The sequence below is a fragment of the Apostichopus japonicus genome, chromosome 9 (genome assembly GCF_037975245.1).
Source record: "Apostichopus japonicus isolate 1M-3 chromosome 9, ASM3797524v1, whole genome shotgun sequence".
Taxonomy (NCBI): Eukaryota; Metazoa; Echinodermata; class Holothuroidea; order Aspidochirotida; family Stichopodidae; genus Apostichopus; species Apostichopus japonicus.
In genome coordinates this window covers 12,092,501-12,113,429 of record NC_092569.1, presented here as the reverse complement: position 1 = coordinate 12,113,429, position 20,929 = coordinate 12,092,501, and the positions used below count along the sequence as shown (strand labels likewise).

Here is a 20,929-nt window from a genome sequence, read left to right as displayed (position 1 = left end):
TTTCATCAGTTATTAGCACAATCTTACATGTAGACCTACTTTAAAACCTAATTTTTAGCCTAAAAATGCCTCAAAATAGCAGAATTATACATCTAACATGCTATTATTTTGTGTGTGTGGGGGGGGGGGTGCGGAGAGGACCCTAGATTCCCTACTTGGGAGTCCGGCGACAACGACCTTATAGCCACATCGTTCACTTTTGATATATTGGATCCGCCCCTTATCTGGATTTCTGCTGGCTGAGAAATCCACCTAACTTCAAGTCGCCCGACCAAGACCAGAACCCACGACCTTGCAGTGACTGTTGCTAGGTTACAGTACGTATAGGCCTATAACGGCACCACCTTTATCCAATCGATCATAAGATTTGTTTAATGTCAAGAACATGCAGCTTTCTACAAAACATATAGTGTGACAGTGTGACTAAGGGCTGAAAGAGAATTATGGTACACATGACGTCACAATTTTTAACGTCGAAACGTTCAACATAACCTGAGATTTACATTTGTTTTTCTCGTTAGTCACGTGATAAAAAATATCAGAAGCCAAGAGTATTTGCATTAACCATTCGCATTAGCATGCATGCATGTACTAACGGATATTATCTGTTATCCCGTCTTTGTCTTAGTCTTTGTATTAATTCTACCCCCCCCCCATTCCACTCCCCCACCCCACATCCCCTCCCTAACCTCCTATAATCCCACCAACTCTAGGGCCAAAAATCATTCGGAACATGAATCCGGGGATAATAATCTCTGGACAAAATTGGAACCCAAGCTACGGACCTGACGCCATTGTGAAAGTATAGAAGACGAAATGTAGATTACATGAAGCTAATCCTCTAAAAGACTATATCATGTTGTTTATTTGCAATGATTAAAACGTTGTTTTTCTTTATTTCGGTTCCCTGAAAATGTCAAAGTTTTCACCTTGAAATGTTAATCAGAATGATATACTCTTCCAAGCTTTCACTAGCCAGCGATAAATTGTGATAGAATTGGATTGTAAGAAGAAAAAGAAGAAGAAAAAGAAGAGGGAGCCAAAAAAAGATGGAAAAAAAAACAATAACTGAAGTCATCAAGCTGCCTTCTAAATAACAACATTACTTCTCTCTTTGATCAACAACTACCGTCATTTGAAGATAAAGTAAAACCGATAAAAATGCCTCTGAAAATATCACCAAACCACCGTTTATTACTTTTTTGGGGGACAGAGCTAGCCAATCAGAAGAAACTGATTTTTTTGCCGGTACAGTATAGTATATATAGCCTGACTGTACTGTTTCTTATGAACTATTACGTGCAAACGGATTCGGCATAGTACATATATATAAACTCGTAAAATTCCAATGACGTATTCCGTTCGAGTTTTCGCTTCAGGCGGTAACTAATTCTCCATATTATCAAACTACGATTCCTCTGCTAGTTTCTCTTATATATTGATAGAGCTACAGTAGTTTCGTGGCTGCGAGTTGTACTGAGGTGGTTAAAAATCATCTTCGCCATCGGTCGTAACAAGGAAGGCAACTCGAGGGGAGAAATAGTTCTCTGTGAATAGAAATAATTTGAGTTGAATCTTATGTTTCGAGATTTTCTTTCGGTTGTATAAAATTAGGTTTACATTTCTGAGTTAATTTTGTTTCCTCGGAATCGAAGTATTTTTTTTTTACAAACTGCCATTTTCTGGTAGGAATACTTAGATTGAACAATTTCACTTTCTGCGAGTGCTTGTAGGAGAATGACTTTATTAATAGTGCAGTGACACCTACAAGTGAGGATTTTATCTCGTAATCATACCAAAAGGGTAAGTATATAATATTCATGCAAGTTATTTTTTCTTTCTTTCTTCTTGTATACTTGTTTTATGTTTATTTATTATTTATTTCATAATTGAATGGGGATAACATTTCAATTTTTTTCCTTCAAATATTTGAATAAAGAGATTGAATTGACAAAAAAAATATTTGTGTCGAAAATAATTGAATAACTTCAATTATCGCAATGTAAATTTCGTTTGGTAACGAACCCTCATGTAATGAATAATATTTCCATGGTACGCCCCTCACCATTTTGTATAGGTTGGCAGGTTAAATGTCATGTTACTCTGTTATTTGACAACAATTGTCAACGACACGAAGATGTGTATTTATAAAATTTCTCATATTTATTGCACTTCCTATTTTTGTTTAAAGGCATATCACTTAAAATATGTAAACAAAACAAAAATCGCAATACTTACAAATCACCTCTGCCGACAAAACAAAATCAATAACGCGTTTAAGTTGATTTCTCCAAAAGAATTTTAAATATTAATATAAAAGGTTCAACATTCATATACGCCCCTCCCCTCACCTACCCTACCCCACCCGCGACACAGACATCCTCCCATATCCTCTTACGTCCGTTGCCATATAACTAGAGGGATTGGGTTTAAATAGCAAGTTTCCATGGAGCCGACATCTTTCCTTTTATGGTATAAAGGTATGGCACCGTCACATTGAGCTAATTTTTAACACAGAGCACATGTTTAAAGGAGACACAAGCCCAGCCGTCGTCGTTGGTATATGTGATAGAGATAGGTGTCATTAACGACTTCCTCAAACGGCTAAGAACAATGTTATTCCATTTGTCAAATATCACAGGTTTAATGAGTGTCTTCCACACTCAAGACTAGATCAAGTCTAAATATGACATCATCGAGCCACACGTGCTTCAAGTTTAATGTTGCTCTTCATTTATTATAAATATATATATATATATATATATATATATATATATATATATATATATATATATATATATATATATATATATATATATATATATATATATATTTATATATATATATATATATATATATATATTATAATTATAAATTTTCTGTTAATGGAGAAGGCTTCTTTTCTTTCCAAATGCTGAATCTTACATAATGAATCTCCTTCTATATAAACTAATAATGAGATTAGTTTCAGTGGCAACACTGTTTACAACATCATTCTACTACCTTGAAAATATGAAAACAAGCACAATAATAAAGTAAACGGTTTCAGATTAGAGTGGCACTTTGATATTTACAGATTCACAAATATATCAGTTGCCAGGCACAGTCTTGTAAACTAGTTTACCTCCCAAACGGAACAAACTTTGTCTGAGCCTGTTTGTGGGAGTTCTTCTTCGCAAAAAACCTCTATCTTATAAGTTAAAGACGATGCTTGGGTGTATGTCCCCTTTAATATGGGTTGAGTTGCGCAACTGGATTGAATCGGTCGACTAATGATGGATGACGTCATAACAACCACAGTACGCCACGGGTCAATGCAGTATTACTATTACGTAGAACTCATACTGTACGTGGACAACGTACAGTTTTCGAAATACACGTACTTGACAATGCGATATACGGGAATTTATATGACATATTATTTACGTCTAGTTACGCGATTGCGTAATAAGGAATTCCCATCCAACGTATCATTAACCCCTCTCCCGTCCCCTCCCCACACACCTCCTTAACCCTCCCTAAACACAAACATACACTTACAATCAGACAACTTTTGACTACGATGTAGGCATATATCTATGTTAACTACAATGTGGGCATGTATCTATGTTAACTGCAATGTAGGCATGTATATATGTTAACTGTAATCTAGGCATGTATCTATGTTAACTGCAATGTAGGCATGTATCTATGTTAACTGCTATCTAGGCATGTGTTTATGTTAAGCAATGTAGGCATATATCTATGTTAACTGCAATGTAGGCATGTATCTATGTTAACTGCACTGTAGGCATGTATCTATGTTAACTGCAATGTACGCATGTATCTATGTTAACTGCAATGTAGACATATATCTATGTTAACTGCAATGTAGGCATGTATCTATGTTAACTGCACTGTAGGCATGTATCTATGTTAACTGCACTGTAGGCATGTATCTATGTTTACTGCACTGTAGGCATGTCTCTTTGTTAATGTAGGCATGTGTTTATGTTAACTGCACCGTAGGTATATATCTATGTTAACTGCAATGTAGGCATGTATCTATGTTAACTGCAATGTAGGCATGTATCTATGTTAACTGCACTGTAGGCATGTATCTATGTTAACTGCAATGTAGGCATATATCTATGTTAACTGCAATGTGTGCATGTATCTCTGTTAACTGTAATGTGGGCATGTATATATGTTAACTGCTATCTAGGCATGTGTTTATGTTAAGCAATGTAGGCATATATCTATGTTAACTGCAATGTAGGCATATATCTATGTTAACTACAATGTGTAGGCATGTTTCTATGTTAACTGCAATGTAGGCATGTATCTATGTTAACTGCAATGTAGACATATATCTATGTTAACTGCAATGTAGGCATGTATCTATGTTAACTGCAGTGTAGGCATGTATCTATGTTAACTGCACTGTAGGCATGTATCTATGTTAACTGCAATGTAGGCATGTATCTATGTTAACTGCACTGTAGGCATGTATCTATGTTAACTGCAATGTAGGTATATATCTATGTTAACTGCAATGTAGGCATGTATCTATGTTAACTGCAATGTAGGCATGTATCTATGTTAACTGCAATGTAGGCATATATCTATGTTAACTGCAATGTAGGCATGTATCTATGTTAACTGCAATGTAGACATATATCTATGTTTACTGTAATGTAGGCATGTGTTCATGTTATACTAACTACAAACAGGCCTCATCGTCGTAGCAAGTGTGTGCTGCCGTTTTACAAATACATGCAAAATCAAGACCAAGCTATTTAATTCATTATTTGGGATTTACATAACATATTTCTTATGTCTCATCTAATAACGCGATTGCGTACAACGGAATTCCCATCCAACCCACCAATCACCCCTCTTCCCCCCCCCCCCCTCCCCCACATGTTGGGATTTGTTTGGATTACACATATCCACAGTTATTACTGTACTCCTAATATCATATGCTACGGATTTATCAGATTTGTCAGCACGATCCAGTTTCTGCTAAAGGTAAAAAACTTTAAGATATACAGTATAGTTACTTTAATCTCTGTGTGAATCGGCTGGTATACTACACATATGTTGTATAGCATCGATTAAAGTAGAGACGATTGCAATGCAAAGTAATTTAGTTTAAATTCCTGTACGATATATCACAGTATGCTGACATGACTGTATATAGCCAATTAAGAGTGAAAACAAACATATATACGTGTTCGACTAATCTCTTACTGCCCAATTTAGATCATCAAATGATAGCCTGCATTGAAGATTAAAAATAGATCAATTTCAGCTCACGATTCACATTCACGTTTCATCTGACATGAAACTTTGATTGGAAGCTTATACATCTTAGATTTTCTCATCTTCATCTTCTTCTTCTTGACATGATCTTTTTCCTCCTTGTTTTCTCTCTCTCTCCTCCCCCCCCCCCCCCCCTCTCTCTCTCTCTATCTCACTCTGTGTCTCTTTTCTCTCGAATAGTTGATAAGACAAGCAAACACTCTTACGTTCAAGGCATTGCATGATCGTGCGATGGGGTGTGAAACAGCGAGTATGATTAGCAAAGACACCCTTTAGAGTTCGCATAATAAAGATAAACAGAACTTAAAAAGAAAGAGAGAAAATCGTAAGGTGAAAAGATTCCTTGATCAAAACTGACATGATGCAAGATTTACCTTTTTTTAGAGAACGTTTTTCCTTCCTATTTTGTGTGTGTGCATGTGTTTCTAAACGTTTACCTGGGATAAAATTTACTCCGCACATTAATCAAAGGAGAAATTTATAAACTTCAACATTTATAAGAGGATAATGGCAAACTGCGTTGATATTAGTAGTGATGTATGATAATAACATAATGTTAACATGTAAAAGAAGACAACCGTATATAAACAGTCGTTCATTTTGACAGTGAGAAGTTTATTACATATTTTTAGGAGATTATACTTGAACGACATTATAATGAGTTTCAAACTGAGGTTAAAATGAAATGAGGTTTGAAGTAAGTATTATGTGTTTCTGTGCCTGCTTTAGTCCATTGTTATATTTATAATTGTTTTTGTGATAGTTTTCTCTATTAAAGTGAGAATTGAGGCTTTTCATATAATTGAGAGTATCTTTGCGATGTGTTTATGAGAGTTGGATTGATTCAATTATAACTGTAAGAAATTTTTAAAAAAAAACTCAAAATGATATATTTGTGAATATACTTTATCATCTATATATATAATCTGACGGTAACTGTGTGTTCGTGTTTGTGGATGTTTCTTTTGTCATTCCATCGATTTTCCCTACATTGGTTTTGTTTTATGTGTTTATATTATTTAGGTAATGTTATCTTGGATCTCACAGTTGGAATTTATGTTGGTTACCCGGAACAGAAAGGAGCTAGGGGTGGGATTCGTCGTTGTATACGTGTCACGCGCGCAATATGACACCTTTTGCGCGAAGGTGATTTCATTTGAGGTTACATTATTACTTGTTTGATAATAAAAATTATGATCTTGCAACAGAAGAAAAGCCCCAATTATAAACAATTACGTTAAGTGATTATATCAGCTTAACAACAAATTGACGACTTAATTTATGGCTGTATGAGAAGAATGCGAAGAATTATTTGCGGGTTTTCTTTCTATGATCTCATAGTTTTGTTTCGTACCGATGCGATATTTTCATGTATGTGACTATAAGCATTCGTCTTACTGTCCATGCCAATGTTTGGTACCCAGGAACAGTATCTTTATTATAGTTCATTATGACGTCATTATTTACTTCACTCGGCGATTTCGACAATATTGTTTGTTTTACAGCCTACTAATTTTTTTATTTAAAGACGCTGACTTAAATAAATAAAAATTAATATTATGGTATTATTATGATTGTGAGGTTGAAACGTGGAGGATGTACATCTCCACACCCCACTGGTTCCGCCCCACTGCAGGGTATGCGGGCCTTAAGGGTCTGGCTTGAGCACCCTACCGACCTCCTCTGTCTGCACATTGCTAAATCTAGGTATATAGCCTGGATTTTGGTTTTATTCTATCTGGTCCTTTTAGCCAACCAAACATTTTCTTTATTTAACCCTTTGTGTTTTGAGAAACAAAAATTGGAAACTTGATTGAGAAACCTTGATGGTAACCAATAACAGGGAACAGTAAATACCTAACATAACGTGCAGTCGAGTTACAATGGGCGAAATCAAGCAATCCACAGCGGGCTCACAAAAGACACATTCTCAATGTTTTGGCAATGCGTCCACGTTCTGCTAACTATGCACGGAAAGTATTATCGTTATATATAATTCTTTCCATTTTTCTGACTCATACATATAGAGTATAGAGTCTCCGGACATGAACCATTTTCGTACCACACTTTCGATAGTTTGTATACAATGCAGTATACTTATTGAAATGAGTTTGACATGCAGTAGGCCGATACGATAGGTCGATACGGATGCCTTAATGCTCTCATTTTTCTTGTCTTTTCCACTACAGAATTGGCAAGACGTCTGATTAAAGACCTCATGCTAGAGAAGCGCAGAGAGGAATTTTTCGAATTGATGCAACGAGTTTGAATTTCTGTCGAGCGGAAACTTTGCAGCTTAAGTGGCTAACAATTATTGTCGCTTTTTTTTCTCTCCAACTTAAACATACGGAATCGTCTGGCACTTATATACCCATGGAACGCGCTGTGTGACATTTACGGCAAAATCAATCTGGAGATAACATTACAAACTCTTTTCTAAAACTCGTAACTAATTACCAGTGAGAGGAATTTTTTGACAAGAAAATCCGATACATGTTATCGATTAAATGAGGGGTTTAATGACGTAGTGATCGTTCGGATGATTTGTGTGAACATATATAACAACGAGGTGAATTTTTTGGAGTTTTTTTTTTAATTTAAATTCTTTTTTGTTTGACGAATGAACTACTTTGTTGAATTCGATTAATAACATAACATGTTGCGAAAGGTCAATGGTGTGTTTAACAGAGCCTTTGAGGCTTTGCAACATCGCCCAGATGAGGAAAAGTTACATTTCGCTCACCACGATGAAACCGAGTTGGGTAGAATAACATCTGATGGACTAGCGAACGGAACGGTTACTGGACAACCGTCGGCTGCTCACAACGGCATCGTGACCGGGCCTGGCAGCGTACGAGGCCTGCAGAGACACGCTAGCTCCGGAAACTTCAACCGGAAGGAGATATCTGCATGGGACGCCGGTTGGAATGTGACAAATGCGATCCAGGTAATAATTATTATTTTCTATTAATCTTCCACCCCCACCTACTCCCTCACCACCTCTTTTTTTTGTGGGGGGGGGGGGCTCAAATCTGTTTTGGTGTAGGAAGGTGAGTGGTATGTGCTTCCGATTTACGAAAAAGAAAATACGAAAATACGAAGAAAGATGTTAAGAAATGATATTAAGACACATTTCAGGCCGGGCTTTGCTATTTCCATGCTTTATTTATTTTCATCTTTCTTTTCCATAAGTCACATATGCCCTAAATGGGCAAATGAAAGAAAGTAAATAAAGTTTGAAAAGTCTAACAGATCGGGATCGCTTGGAAAATTATCCGGTTAGGCAATTGCAGTTGAACACTGCATAATAGAAGTCAACGTCGGGACTCGAGATGTATCAAAAGTCAAACATATACACCATTATGTATAGGCTAGGTCTGCTTACTACCAAACGATTTGAAATGTAGGATTATATTACTTTTCAGTGTACTTTTTGTTGTTGAATCTTTTAGCTCGCCTTTTTTTTCCATTTTATCTTATCTCATTTGTTTCTTTCGATATTTTGTGTAGCAACTAGCTTTAACGGCGGCATTAGTTAATAGCCAAAGAACATTCACCTTTGTCCAGCAGGGAGCTGTCCTGTTTTTCTCAAGTAGATTTTAATTCACTTCACTTTTCTCAAGTCCTGCCTGGCAACACCTTGAAAGAAATAAGCATGCATGCATGCGATGATCATTTTACACGACAATTTGAAATACGCACAAACACACACATGCAGATAATAATAAGGGAAGTAAATATGTTTAAACATTTTAATCACGGGTTGAGAGAACTAAACCAGCAAAGATCATTCCACGGACCTAAGTGTTACTCAGAACATGCAAGTGTGGTACTCGGAGGGGAGGGAGGGGGAAGGAGGAAGGGGAAGATTTGGGGAGGGCATTCACTGTGCAGAATGACTTAACGTCCATACATCTGATCCGAAATGTATGCCATACAGACTCCATACTCAAATGCGTTTGTCCTGGTCGTGGAGCTGCACAGCTTTACACAGACCTGTGCATATTAGCGTGGTAAACGCGATATTACATTGCGTAGCTATATAAATGCCTTGCGCACACCCTTGCCCTACAGAAGAAAACCTGATGAATTTATTTCAGGTCAACACGTGGCAGATGACATCAGGCATGCTATCATGGGCGCAATCACCTAAGAATATAAACGTACTCTAATAAATATACGCAAGTTGATGCCGCTTAATAACTATACCGTATCTGTATATGCGCTCATCGTGTATACGGTGTTTTTAGTTAATTTACGTTAGTCAAAGTCTAAACAAAATTAAATGCGTAATATATCTTGAATATCACGAGATGATTTTTAATTCATAGACTGTCAACCGACTTTTAATTGGTAACCAAAAAAAAAGAGTGAAATATTAAAAGAAGGTTCTTCAAATCGAGATATTACATTGCACAGTTTGGTTTGTAAAGAAAGTAGAGTTCCGTCATTTTGCTCACAACAAATGTATCTGAAGCAAAATGAAAGAACCCGACGTGGTTTCATTACATCTCATCTTCATCATGAAAAATGAAATAAAATACAGAAAAAACATGAAATTTGACATCTAACCTATATAAGCGTCTTCGGTCAAGATTCTCCGAAAACGCAACAAAACTAACGGCGAGAAACAGACGTATATACAGGCATACATGCAGATAAGGTATAACGTATAGACATATAATGTCACACTTTTAATTCTAAGAGTGGCAATTCACTCTTTGAAAGTATCCCTACACGATGGTCACTCTTTATAGATGAGCGAATTCCACTCTTATCAAACAACACACTCTACAATTAGTGAGAGTTTTCACTCCGTTATGGTATAAACTTGACAATCGGGTCCACTGAAGAGCAGGTCACATTTTTAAAACACATTCACTGCATGGGCTATGCCATCTGGTAAAGCACATGCCTTGTCAATGAAGACATTTCTGAGACACTGAGCGGCCATGATTAAAATATGGCAGACTGGCTATAATGTATAATGTGTGCAGTAGGATAGTGGGCCTACACCCTGTGTAACGCTTTTGAAGAGACACTATTATGATTAACAGAAAGAAGTTGATCTTTAATGTTTCCAGTAAAACTGCCTCCAGGCCCAACGAGTATAAGATTTTTGGCACCTAGTGATATATTTCTTTATCATAATACACTGATCTGCCAACGATCGATAACTGTACACACTATCAAAAGTTGAATTCTCATCCTATTCGAATTAAGAGTGCATGTGTCGACATCACATTTTCTTGTGGTAAATTTATATTTCCAAATATTCACTTTGCCTGTATAATTACAATGCTGGCGAGACCTTCATTGATCTATATACAAGCCGCCGATATGTACTTCACTCTCCGGTATATGCACGGATCGACGCCTATAGGACAGTTTAGAACGAAATGAGATTTGTAAAATATTACAAGGCTAACAATTCTCCCCTGTGGGCACAAAAACAAACCCCGTGCACATATTGTCGACTGAATGCATGGGGAAAGACTTTGCATGTCTCCTGACCTGAAAAACAATCGTTTGATTGCGAGAAATTGTGAAAGTCGAGTACAAAATTAAGACCGTATACTTTGACACTTAAGAACATCTCGTAAGAACCTTCTGGTTTTTAGCGATTTTTTTTTTTTTTTGTGTCTATCGGCTATTATTCTCCATTGGCTGGGATATATTTTATACAAACATATAGAACATCGTGGCCGGCAATCGGCGCCATCAAAATGCTGAGATTTATTCTGAAATATTTATATCCGAACGGCTTGAAGTTTTGAAGCACCTATATGGAAAAGACAATGTACTATATATAATAGAGAGATTCTGATGTGGTAGTCAAATAAAACGGATTTTTTTTTTTATTATTATTTTTTATTTTTTTTTAAGATTATGCATAGATGGAGGTCAAACGTTGTTACCGAGTGATATTTTCAAATACCCAAACGTGAATGAAAGGGCCATAAAATACATTGTACATTTGAATTTGCATATTTGTCAATATCTTTTAAGGTTAAAGGGGGGTATTGCGGTAGTCAAAATAGTGTAAATTTTCTAATCGATATATTTAATGGAAACCAAATCCCGACAGCGTGATCTGGAGAAATTGTCTGGCAACAGTGGAGTGAATGACTTCATCGTAACAAATGATGTGAAAAGTATGTTTACTTCTCTGTACATGTATAAAACATATATTTATCACCAGAAAAACATAATATTCTTACAAAATTATAATAAGAAGACAAATTTTCTTCAATGAAACCTCGCATTCAGGATATATTAATATCTACACTGAAAAAATAAACTAGTCAATATTGCCACGGACTAACGTTAAATTAGTCTGTAACGTTAGTCAATGCACACGGACTAGCAAAAATCTTCGTTTCATAGCTGCTTCTTAGTTAGTTTACACTGACTAAGGAAAATATAATCGCAGCTTAGTCGGTGGCGACGGACTAAGGTATTTTAACCCATGGACTAAGAACGATACGGACACCCGATTTACGCCATAATCGTAGCTTAGTCGGTGTCGACGGACTAATGTATTTTAACCCAATTCGATTCACTTCAATTTGGAAACCGAGAGGCAACGGCTGCTTGCTGGGCTTGGCATAGTTTCATACGATCACTCTAAGCAACTTTCAACCGTAAATCACCCAAGAAGGTCTTTAGAAGAATGGAGGTATTAACTGCATCATCGGCCTACCTGTTATTCCTTTAACTTGAAGGTAAAATTAAAGTTAATTGTTAGGCCACTGGCACTAGTATACTGTATTATGGTTAGTGTAACGCTACCGTTGTCACGTTGGCGTTTCGCAATACACAAGTGCAATGACAGTGAGTAGCCTATAGGCTTCTACTGGGTACTGCAGTGCATTATCAACACTAAAGTGTGCATCCTAAACACCAATTAACAATGTGTTATGTGTGTATTGGGCTAGATTGAACAGTGGCACATAATCTTCTTATTTATTCCCAAACAAATGCTGGAACTATAAGGCTCAATAGTTTATTAGAAGTCTACACTCATTTGGTAAAGATTTCCTGTAATTTCCCATGTGAATCTAAATGGGTAGGCTTTGTGATATTGAATAAGCAAGGCTAGACCTTCAAACGTACAGTCACAGTAGGCTGAACAAATTATGTTGGCTAGTCAACGGTATTATATGTTGCGAGCAGTCAGGATGCACGCTTCAGTTCTATTTAACCTTTTCATTTATCATTTTTTAGTATTTAATTTCCGGTCACGCCCAGGAAACAATTGCGACATTCCTTCACGGTCGACTTGCTTACTGTAAGAAGTATTAACCGTTTTTTCTCAGGAAAGCTTGATAGTCTGAAGTTATTATAACATGTGCTTTTAGTATACTGCCAAAAGAGTAAGTTGTTGTATTTGTATTGATATTTTATGTAGAAGTAACGGAAAATTTAGTATGTTTAGTTTGGTCTAATTGCACGTTTTTTTTCTGTCCAATGTAGTGCAGGGTTCACTTGCGCGAATTCAAATTATTCTGTTTATGTATATGTATATGCATCGATTCTTAGATTATGATGTTTTTTTGACATTTATTTGTAATTCAAGCATATCTGTTTAGTAGCAAAGTTTAAAGGTTAAGATTAATTAGTTTTCTCTTTTTGATCCTAGATTGAATGAAACTCATTGGCGTAAATAATAGATCAGATGATACAGTTTAACGCAGTTGCTAAAACTCTGGGTATTCTCTAGTCTTCGCCGGTCCATTATATACTTTAGTACTACTAGTAAGACTATATCAAAACGACCGAAGACAAACTTAGTGTAACAAAGTACTGATTCTCCTCTAGCGTAGGTCTAAACAGGCTTGTTATGTGAGCAAGCAAAATAACAACTAAAAACGATTAGGCCTATAAATAAGTTGGCTCAGTGCATTTCTGTTTCTAAAATTTAATATTTTTAAAGATCATAAAAACAAACAAAGATTTAGCCCATGTTTTATTATCTCTGTATTCTGGGCATTTGATTCTGGTTGCAATGGTGATGACACTCTCGTTCAAATTTTCAGCTTTTTACAGTCTGCTTCAAACTTTGGGATTGTTTTTTGAGACTATAGTGGAAGCAAATCTCACATAACTTTGTGGTGACAACTTTATTTATTTATTTTTTTCAAATGATGAATACTTTGCTGTTTCTTTCTTCCAGCAGGAATTGAAAAGCCAAATATCTAAGTCAAGGGTGAGCTTTCCTGTGATGTACGACACCAGTGTGGAGGCAACAACAGAAGAGGAGAACTGTGTTATATATGGCTTAAAGACATGTTTTAAGATGATATATTGGTACCCTTCGCAGAACAAAAGAGTTTATCCAAGAGTCCAAAAAGCAAAGGAACAAGTACCATAGAGAAAAAAGATGGAAGAGTGAGTTTAACTATTGTACCCAACTGTTTAATGATATTTAAGATACTTTTCATAACCTGTTTTAAAAAAAAAACCAGTCTAGTATATCATTTACGTGCAAGCTTCATAAGTTTGGTCAAATTTTCACTGATCTGTAGAGCGGGAGTCCAGAGGGTTTGGTTAGCTGGGAAGGTAACCAATTGCCTGGTACATCACAATGTTCACAATGCATTCCTGTATATGAAACCTGATGACTGGCAAACCGACTGTGGTGGATGTGGCTGGGTGAGCAATTTTAAAGTCACCTGATAGCTAACCTAGATCAGTTTTCATGGTAACACATCAAAGTAAGTACAATATGTCAGGTATGGCCCCAAGAGCAACAAATGGCCATTGCCAGTAATTATTGGTGGTGGGGTACCCCTGCCAGTGATCTATAATTGACCCCTCACGGCTGACCTAGGTCAGCTCATGAGGTAACCACTTGAAACCTACTGGAAAATGTTGGTTAGGACTTCAGATACAACTGATGGCATTGCCAGTAATTTTTATTGGTGGGGTACCCCTGCTAGTAGACCCCCAATATGCCCATCCCCTCATTGACCTAGGTGAGCTCATGATTTGACCAGTTGAAACCTACAGGAAAATGATAGGTATCACTTCATATGTAAGGATGAGCATTTCCAGTATTTTATATTGGTGGGCCACCACTGCCAGAGTCCGCCCATCCCTTACATATAGAATCCTTTCAATAATTTTCCAGTAGTTTTCAACTGGTTAAATCATGAGCTGACCTAGATCAATGAGGGGGGGGGGGGGGGCTTTTTGGGGGTCTACTGGCAGGGGTACCCCACTAATATAAATTACTGGAAATGCCCATCCCTTACATATATATAGAGTCCTGCCAATCATTTTACAGTAGTTTTCAACTGGTTACCTCATGAGCTAATCTAGGTCAATGGGGGATGGGCATTTTGGGGGTCTACTGACAGGGTTATCCCACCAATGTAAATGACTGGAAATGCCCATCCCTTACATATGAAGTGATACCTATCATTTTCCAGTAATTTTTCAACTGGTTATCTCATGAGCTGACCTAAGTCAATGAGGGAATGGGCATTTTGGGGGTCTACTGGCAGGGGTACCCCCCAATATAAATTACTGTAAATTCCCATTCCTTACATATGAAGTGATACCATTTTCCAGTAGTTTTCAACTGGTTAAATCATGAGCTGACCTAGATCAATGAGGGGGGGGGGGGGGGCTTTTTGGGGGTCTACTGGCAGGGGTACCCCACTAATATAAATTACTGGAAATGCCCATCCCTTACATATATATAGAGTCCTGCCAATCATTTTACAGTAGTTTTCAACTGGTTACCTCATGAGCTAATCTAGGTCAATGGGGGATGGGCATTTTGGGGGTCTACTGACAGGGTTATCCCACCAATGTAAATGACTGGAAATGCCCATCCCTTACATATGAAGTGATACCTATCATTTTCCAGTAATTTTTCAACTGGTTATCTCATGAGCTGACCTAAGTCAATGAGGGAATGGGCATTTTGGGGGTCTACTGGCAGGGGTACCCCCCAATATAAATTACTGTAAATTCCCATTCCTTACATATGAAGTGATACCATTTTCCAGTAGTTTTCAACTGGTTACATCATGAGCTCATCTAGGTCAATGGGGGATGGGCATTTTGGGGGTCTACTGGCAGGGGTACCCCACCAATAAAAATTACTGGCAATGCCCATCAGTTGTATCTGAAGCCCTAACCAACATTTTCCAGTAGGTTTCAAGTGGTTACCTCATGAGCTGACCTAGGTCAGCCTTGAGGGGTCAATTATAGATCACTGGCAGGGGTACCCCACCACCAATTATTACTGGCAATGGCCATTTGTTGCTCTTGGGGCCATACCTGACATATTGTACCTACTTTGATGTGTTACCATGAAAACTGATCTAGGTTAGCTATCAGGTGACTTTAAAATTGCTCTCCCAGCCACACCCACCACAGTCGGTTTGCCAGTCGTCTGGTTTCATATACAGGAATGCACTGTGAACATTGTGATGTACAAGGCAATTGGTTACCTTCCCAGCTAACCAAACCCTCTGGGATCCCGGTCTATTGGGATCATTATTAACATGATTAACATAATTATTAAGCTTTGAGAAATAACTTGGTGTTATGCTGTGCAAAGCTAATAATAATTTGGTAAAGCTGCTATTCCTGGCTTATAATTTGAGGGACCTAGATTTAAATGTATACCTCCCAATATGTTATAAAATTTTAATGTAAATGTATATTTATGATAATGTGAGTTATCATGTGCTATATCTGTATCTGTGCTTACACGTATATCATATTTTCTGTTCACAGGTCAATAATGGTGCAGATTTTGGCTTCCTGAAGACAAGTGGGAGGCCATTTGTAGTTAAGAGAAACACTTTTTGTTCGTGAAGACTTAACTGGTGTCGATTTGGGGTACCACTTTAAAACGAAAGTCATGAGGAACCCTTGCCCAAGAGTCAACTTTGCATTATTGTGCAGTGCTATACTTTTGCGATTCATGTTTGATCCATTAACTTTGTTGGAAAAAAAAATCAGATTTTCAGATTTTATTTACAGTGATTTCTTCTCTATCTGTCGAAAGTCAGCCTTTTGTAGACATCAGAAGTTTTATCAGAAATAAATACTGCCAACGTACACATTATTTGTGTTTCTTCTGCTCTCTTTTCTTTCAGTGATACTAGTCAGTGAAACTAGTCGGGTTTAATTCTTTCAGTGAATCTAGTCAGTGCAACTAGTCAGTCGATACCGACTAAGAAAGGTTAGTCGGGAGAGGCACCATCCTGACTAATGTAAAACCTGCTATAAACTAGTCGGTGGCTCATATAAATTAGTCGGTAAAGACCGACTAATGTCACCAACTAATGTGACTAACTAATATACATTTACCGACTAAGAAATTGTTGATCGACTAAGCTGACGGACTAAGATGACCGACTAAGAAATCCAACTGACTAAGGAATAAATTAGTCGGTATAGCAACTGACTAAGGCTATGGTAGTCGGGAGAGGCACCAGATGGACTAACGTTTTGTTAGTCGGTGAATCAATTTAAGTTTTCTCTATAGAGTTAATATTCCAATTGTCACATATCTTTTGTAGGCCGAAGTAAACAACAATGTTATATAAAAATGTTACCTCCAAAGACACCTGCAAAGATAAAGTCCCAGACCAGTTATGTACTGCCATCTATTTCCTACTTTCCCCTACAGCGACTTGGGATCTCAAGAAGAAGCCAGCAGGCCAATTCCGATATAAGCAAAAGACTTAAATTCTGTCAGCCCTCCTTCCGCTACCACCTCTCCATCCTCCATATATATAATAAAAAATTATCGGCGTCACATTTTGGCACTAATATGGTATAATGAGAATTCTTATCTCTCACCCATTGCTCAATGTTTGTTTGGCCCTCCTACTACAAACTTATTTGGGAACCACCGATCCATAGTATTATCTTTCTTACGAGAATCACATCACTGGCTACATAGCCTGTAACAAAAGTGTTCTACACGTGTGGATAGCTTGTCAGTAGCTATAATTCTCAAGAATCTATATCCATATCTTCATATACATGTAGCCTATACTATATGTTCTACACGTGGAATAACTTGCTAGTAGCAATAATTCTCAAGAACCTATAATGTGCATATCCTCATGTAGGTATATATGTATACTATAGGTTCTGGCACGTGTGGATAGCTCACCAGTAGCAATACTTATCAAGAACATATACTGTGCATATCCTCGTGTAGGTATCCTATACATATGTATAATATAGGTTCTGGCACGTGTGGATAGCTTGCCAGTGGCAATTATTGTCAAGAACCTTTGTGCATATCTTCGTCAAGGGCGGCGGAACCGGGGGGGCACAGGGGGCACGTGCCCCCCCCACTTTTCCTCAGGTTAAAAATGTGCCCTTTTTCTACATACAAATTGAGGTGTTTCAAGTTAGCAAGAGGCCAGGGAACCAGAACGAACACTCGGGAAGGGCCGTTTCCGGCCATCTGAGGGGTTTGTAAAACCTAAAATTTTCTTGTACGCTCCGCGCCAACCGATGGTGGCGCTCCGCTCAGATAGTCGTGCATACAACTTTGCAAATCCTGGCTACGCCCCTGACTTTTTAATGAGTTTCTGTGGGTCAAACTCAAAGCTATTTCGAATGGAAAAAATTTGTTAAGATATTAACAAGAAATAAACTCTAATTCGGAAGATTCCTACATTAGCAACTTGCATGATTTCACCTCAGTTTGTCTCAAAAGAAAACTTGTTCCTTGTTTCCCAATTTGCACATTGGATATTGCAGTGCTAGTATGCATATTTTCCTTCGGGGGGGGGGGGGGGTGGGCGTTGATGGAGTGATGTGTATACGCAAATAAGATAATACAATAAGAGTTATAAAGGGTACTAAATATAAGGCTGCATCAGTCCAATCGAATTTCTGCAAAGTGCCCTTTGATGTCGGTGCCCCCCCCCCCCCCCAGATTAAAAGTGCTTCCGCCGCCCTTGATCTTCGTGTAGTTATTTAGGTATACTATAGGTTCTGGCACGTGTGGATAGCTTGCTAGTATCAATACTCAAGAACCTAAAATTATATACTGTGCATATCTTCGTGTAGTTATAGTCTATATATTTATATATTAGGTTCTACACGTGTGGATAGCTTGCCAGTGGCAATTATTGTCAAGAACCCTTTGCATACTATAGTGTAGATATATAATGTATAATATAGGTTCTACATGTACGTGTGAATAGCTTGCCAGTAGCAATAATTATTTTCAAGAACCTTTGTGTATATCCTCGTGTAGGTATATAGGCCTATGTATATTTTATGTTTGTCAACACGGTTAGTCATAAAATAGCATAACATTATAACGAAACTAGAAATGTTTAAGCTTAACCTGAATTGTTTTGACTATAACTAAATGAACATTAACCAAGCAGAGAATAACAACATTTCAGCATAACCTATCAAATCCCCCCCCCCTCCACCCACCCCTACCCCTTAACTGAAAACGTTAAACCCAAATACAAATAATCTGAAAACAAGAACAGAAAACCTGTCCCTGAGTCTCATTATGCTACTGAATAGCCTTTAACAACCTTCATTTATTTTACTCTCTGAGTCTCTGGAACATGAACCATTCAAACAGAAAAACAAGACAACGTTATGCAAAATAGGCTCACTTATAATTGACTGCACCGTCCCACCCACTCTGCTCACTACTTACAACACAAATTAATACATAATTTAAACACCAAATAAATATATAAATAATACAGAAGATGAACGTGAATCTAACCCACTGAAAATGTCCCAGTTAAAAAAAAAAACATCCAACCTATAACAACCATTCACTTACAAATTTATACAATCAATGGCGAACATGGATCATTATTCAACTTAACAACCTTTCACATTTCTACAATCAAACGCGAACGAGAACATTATTCTAAGACAAAAACCAAAAGAAGATATTGATTATTACAAGACCCAGTAACTTTTTTTTCTCGGTCTACCTTCTCCCCTTACCTGCTATTTTTTTTTATCTGAAAAAGTCTACTTTTTATTAGAACAAGTCAAACATTCGAAGATACTTTCCTCGTTACAAGAGCTCTTTCATATTCGTTAACGAGTTTCTTTCATATTCAATCATCAAGCAGGGTTTTCAGCTGTAGGTGAAAAGAGAAAATTGTAAAATTTGCCGAACCATTAGATTTGAAACTTATATCATTGACGCATTGGAAACCCGTCTTCGAGATGTTGATGATGATTAAATGGAGAAATTTCCGTCGTAAAAAAACCGTCTCTTGTTTCTAATCACGATCAATGGTTTATTGTGCTTTTACCAATTCCAGACTGTTGAACGGGTTATTACAGGTTAAGACATTGGTCATATATGTACTGCATGTATGGTATATATACATATCTCTCTCTCTCTCTAAAAACCTCACTAAAGGTCAGTATAGCCAAATGTAACGGCGCATTACAATGTATATACGCTTACGACATCGCTAGAATTATCCCGGATATGACGAATAACGGAAGTGACGTAACCAAGTAATGTTTGGTCTCTCACATACTGAGTCGAGGGTTCTCGTGTTAATGTTTCCTTCCGGCGAAAATTCAGTTCATTTGCAAGAAAATAATCATCATTGGGGGGGGGGGGAAAGCGGGGGTAAGCGGGAGAGGGAGGGGTCAGTGTGTATTGAAGCAGAGTATGTATTGCTTTTGAGACCTTCGGGGAGATGGTATAGTATTCTTTTAAAATAAGTCACTGAAAATAGCATCTTGGTACGAAAGCCAAAATATTTCACTGACCCACTCTCAACCCCAGTCCCATTATACAACGGGACTGTGTGACTACGTGGCTGTGTGACTGTGTGGTCATCGTCAAATGTGTATCGCGAGTCCTTTAGAAAGGAACAGTTGCCTATAGTACGGCGTTTCAGTATATAGCTGGTCGCTTTATGATAGTGTCTATGCTATTAGTTCAAAACGAGTAAGAAGGTACTCCTTAAGAGTGTTCATGTTGTTCATAACTTGATTGAAGGGCGGGTTTCTTTCGTCTGTTTTAGAAAACCGTGCAACTTTTAAAAGATGACTTTATATAGAAATTTTAGGGTTAACAGTGTACTTTATAAAGCTTGTAATGTTTCTATAGATAATCCAATTTTCAAGATATTTATGTGCAAAATATTCTCCATTATGGTTCATCTCTATAATGACGTCAAATCCCTATAGGTTCATCCAAAAATGTTTATGTCAAACGGTTTTGTTTTTTTAAAGAAAGTCTAATAAATCAACCAAATATTCTTCCAGCTTTATACCAATCAACAAAGCACACATGGATCCTATTTGAAAAGCATTCGTCCAAATTTGTAAGCAGTGTCCACATGTAAGTTCAAAGCCATATAGGCATGAGCTGAGGCTGTTTGCTAGACTTTGTCTTTCAGTCACTTTCATTAATCCGTCCTCTGATGCTTATAAAATGTCGTTACGAACTTAAAGTATAAGATACACAATGTAAACCGAATGTAATACAGAGCAGACAGGCAGGTGAAAACAAAGTACATAGGCCTATACGGTGCTGAGATTTAAAATGTTGAATTTATTCATCTATAGGCTATTTGACGGAAAAAAATCACGCAGTAATCTGTGACGACGACGACAACAGCCGGTA

The 20,929-nt window shown here is 37.3% G+C and overlaps 1 protein-coding gene across 1 annotated transcript in view; it reads left to right on the top strand.

Annotated features, from left to right (window-relative positions):
- Positions 1 to 1,309: 1,309 nt before the first annotated feature.
- Positions 1,310 to 20,929, top strand: part of LOC139974029 (vesicular inhibitory amino acid transporter-like) — a 30,554-nt gene continuing 10,934 nt past the window's right edge. The window contains exons 1-2 of the mRNA XM_071980942.1: positions 1,310 to 1,803; positions 7,494 to 8,251. Of these exons, the coding sequence (XP_071837043.1) occupies positions 7,961 to 8,251 (291 nt within the window). The 5' untranslated portion in view covers positions 1,310 to 1,803; positions 7,494 to 7,960. The remainder of the gene's footprint in view (positions 1,804 to 7,493; positions 8,252 to 20,929) is intronic.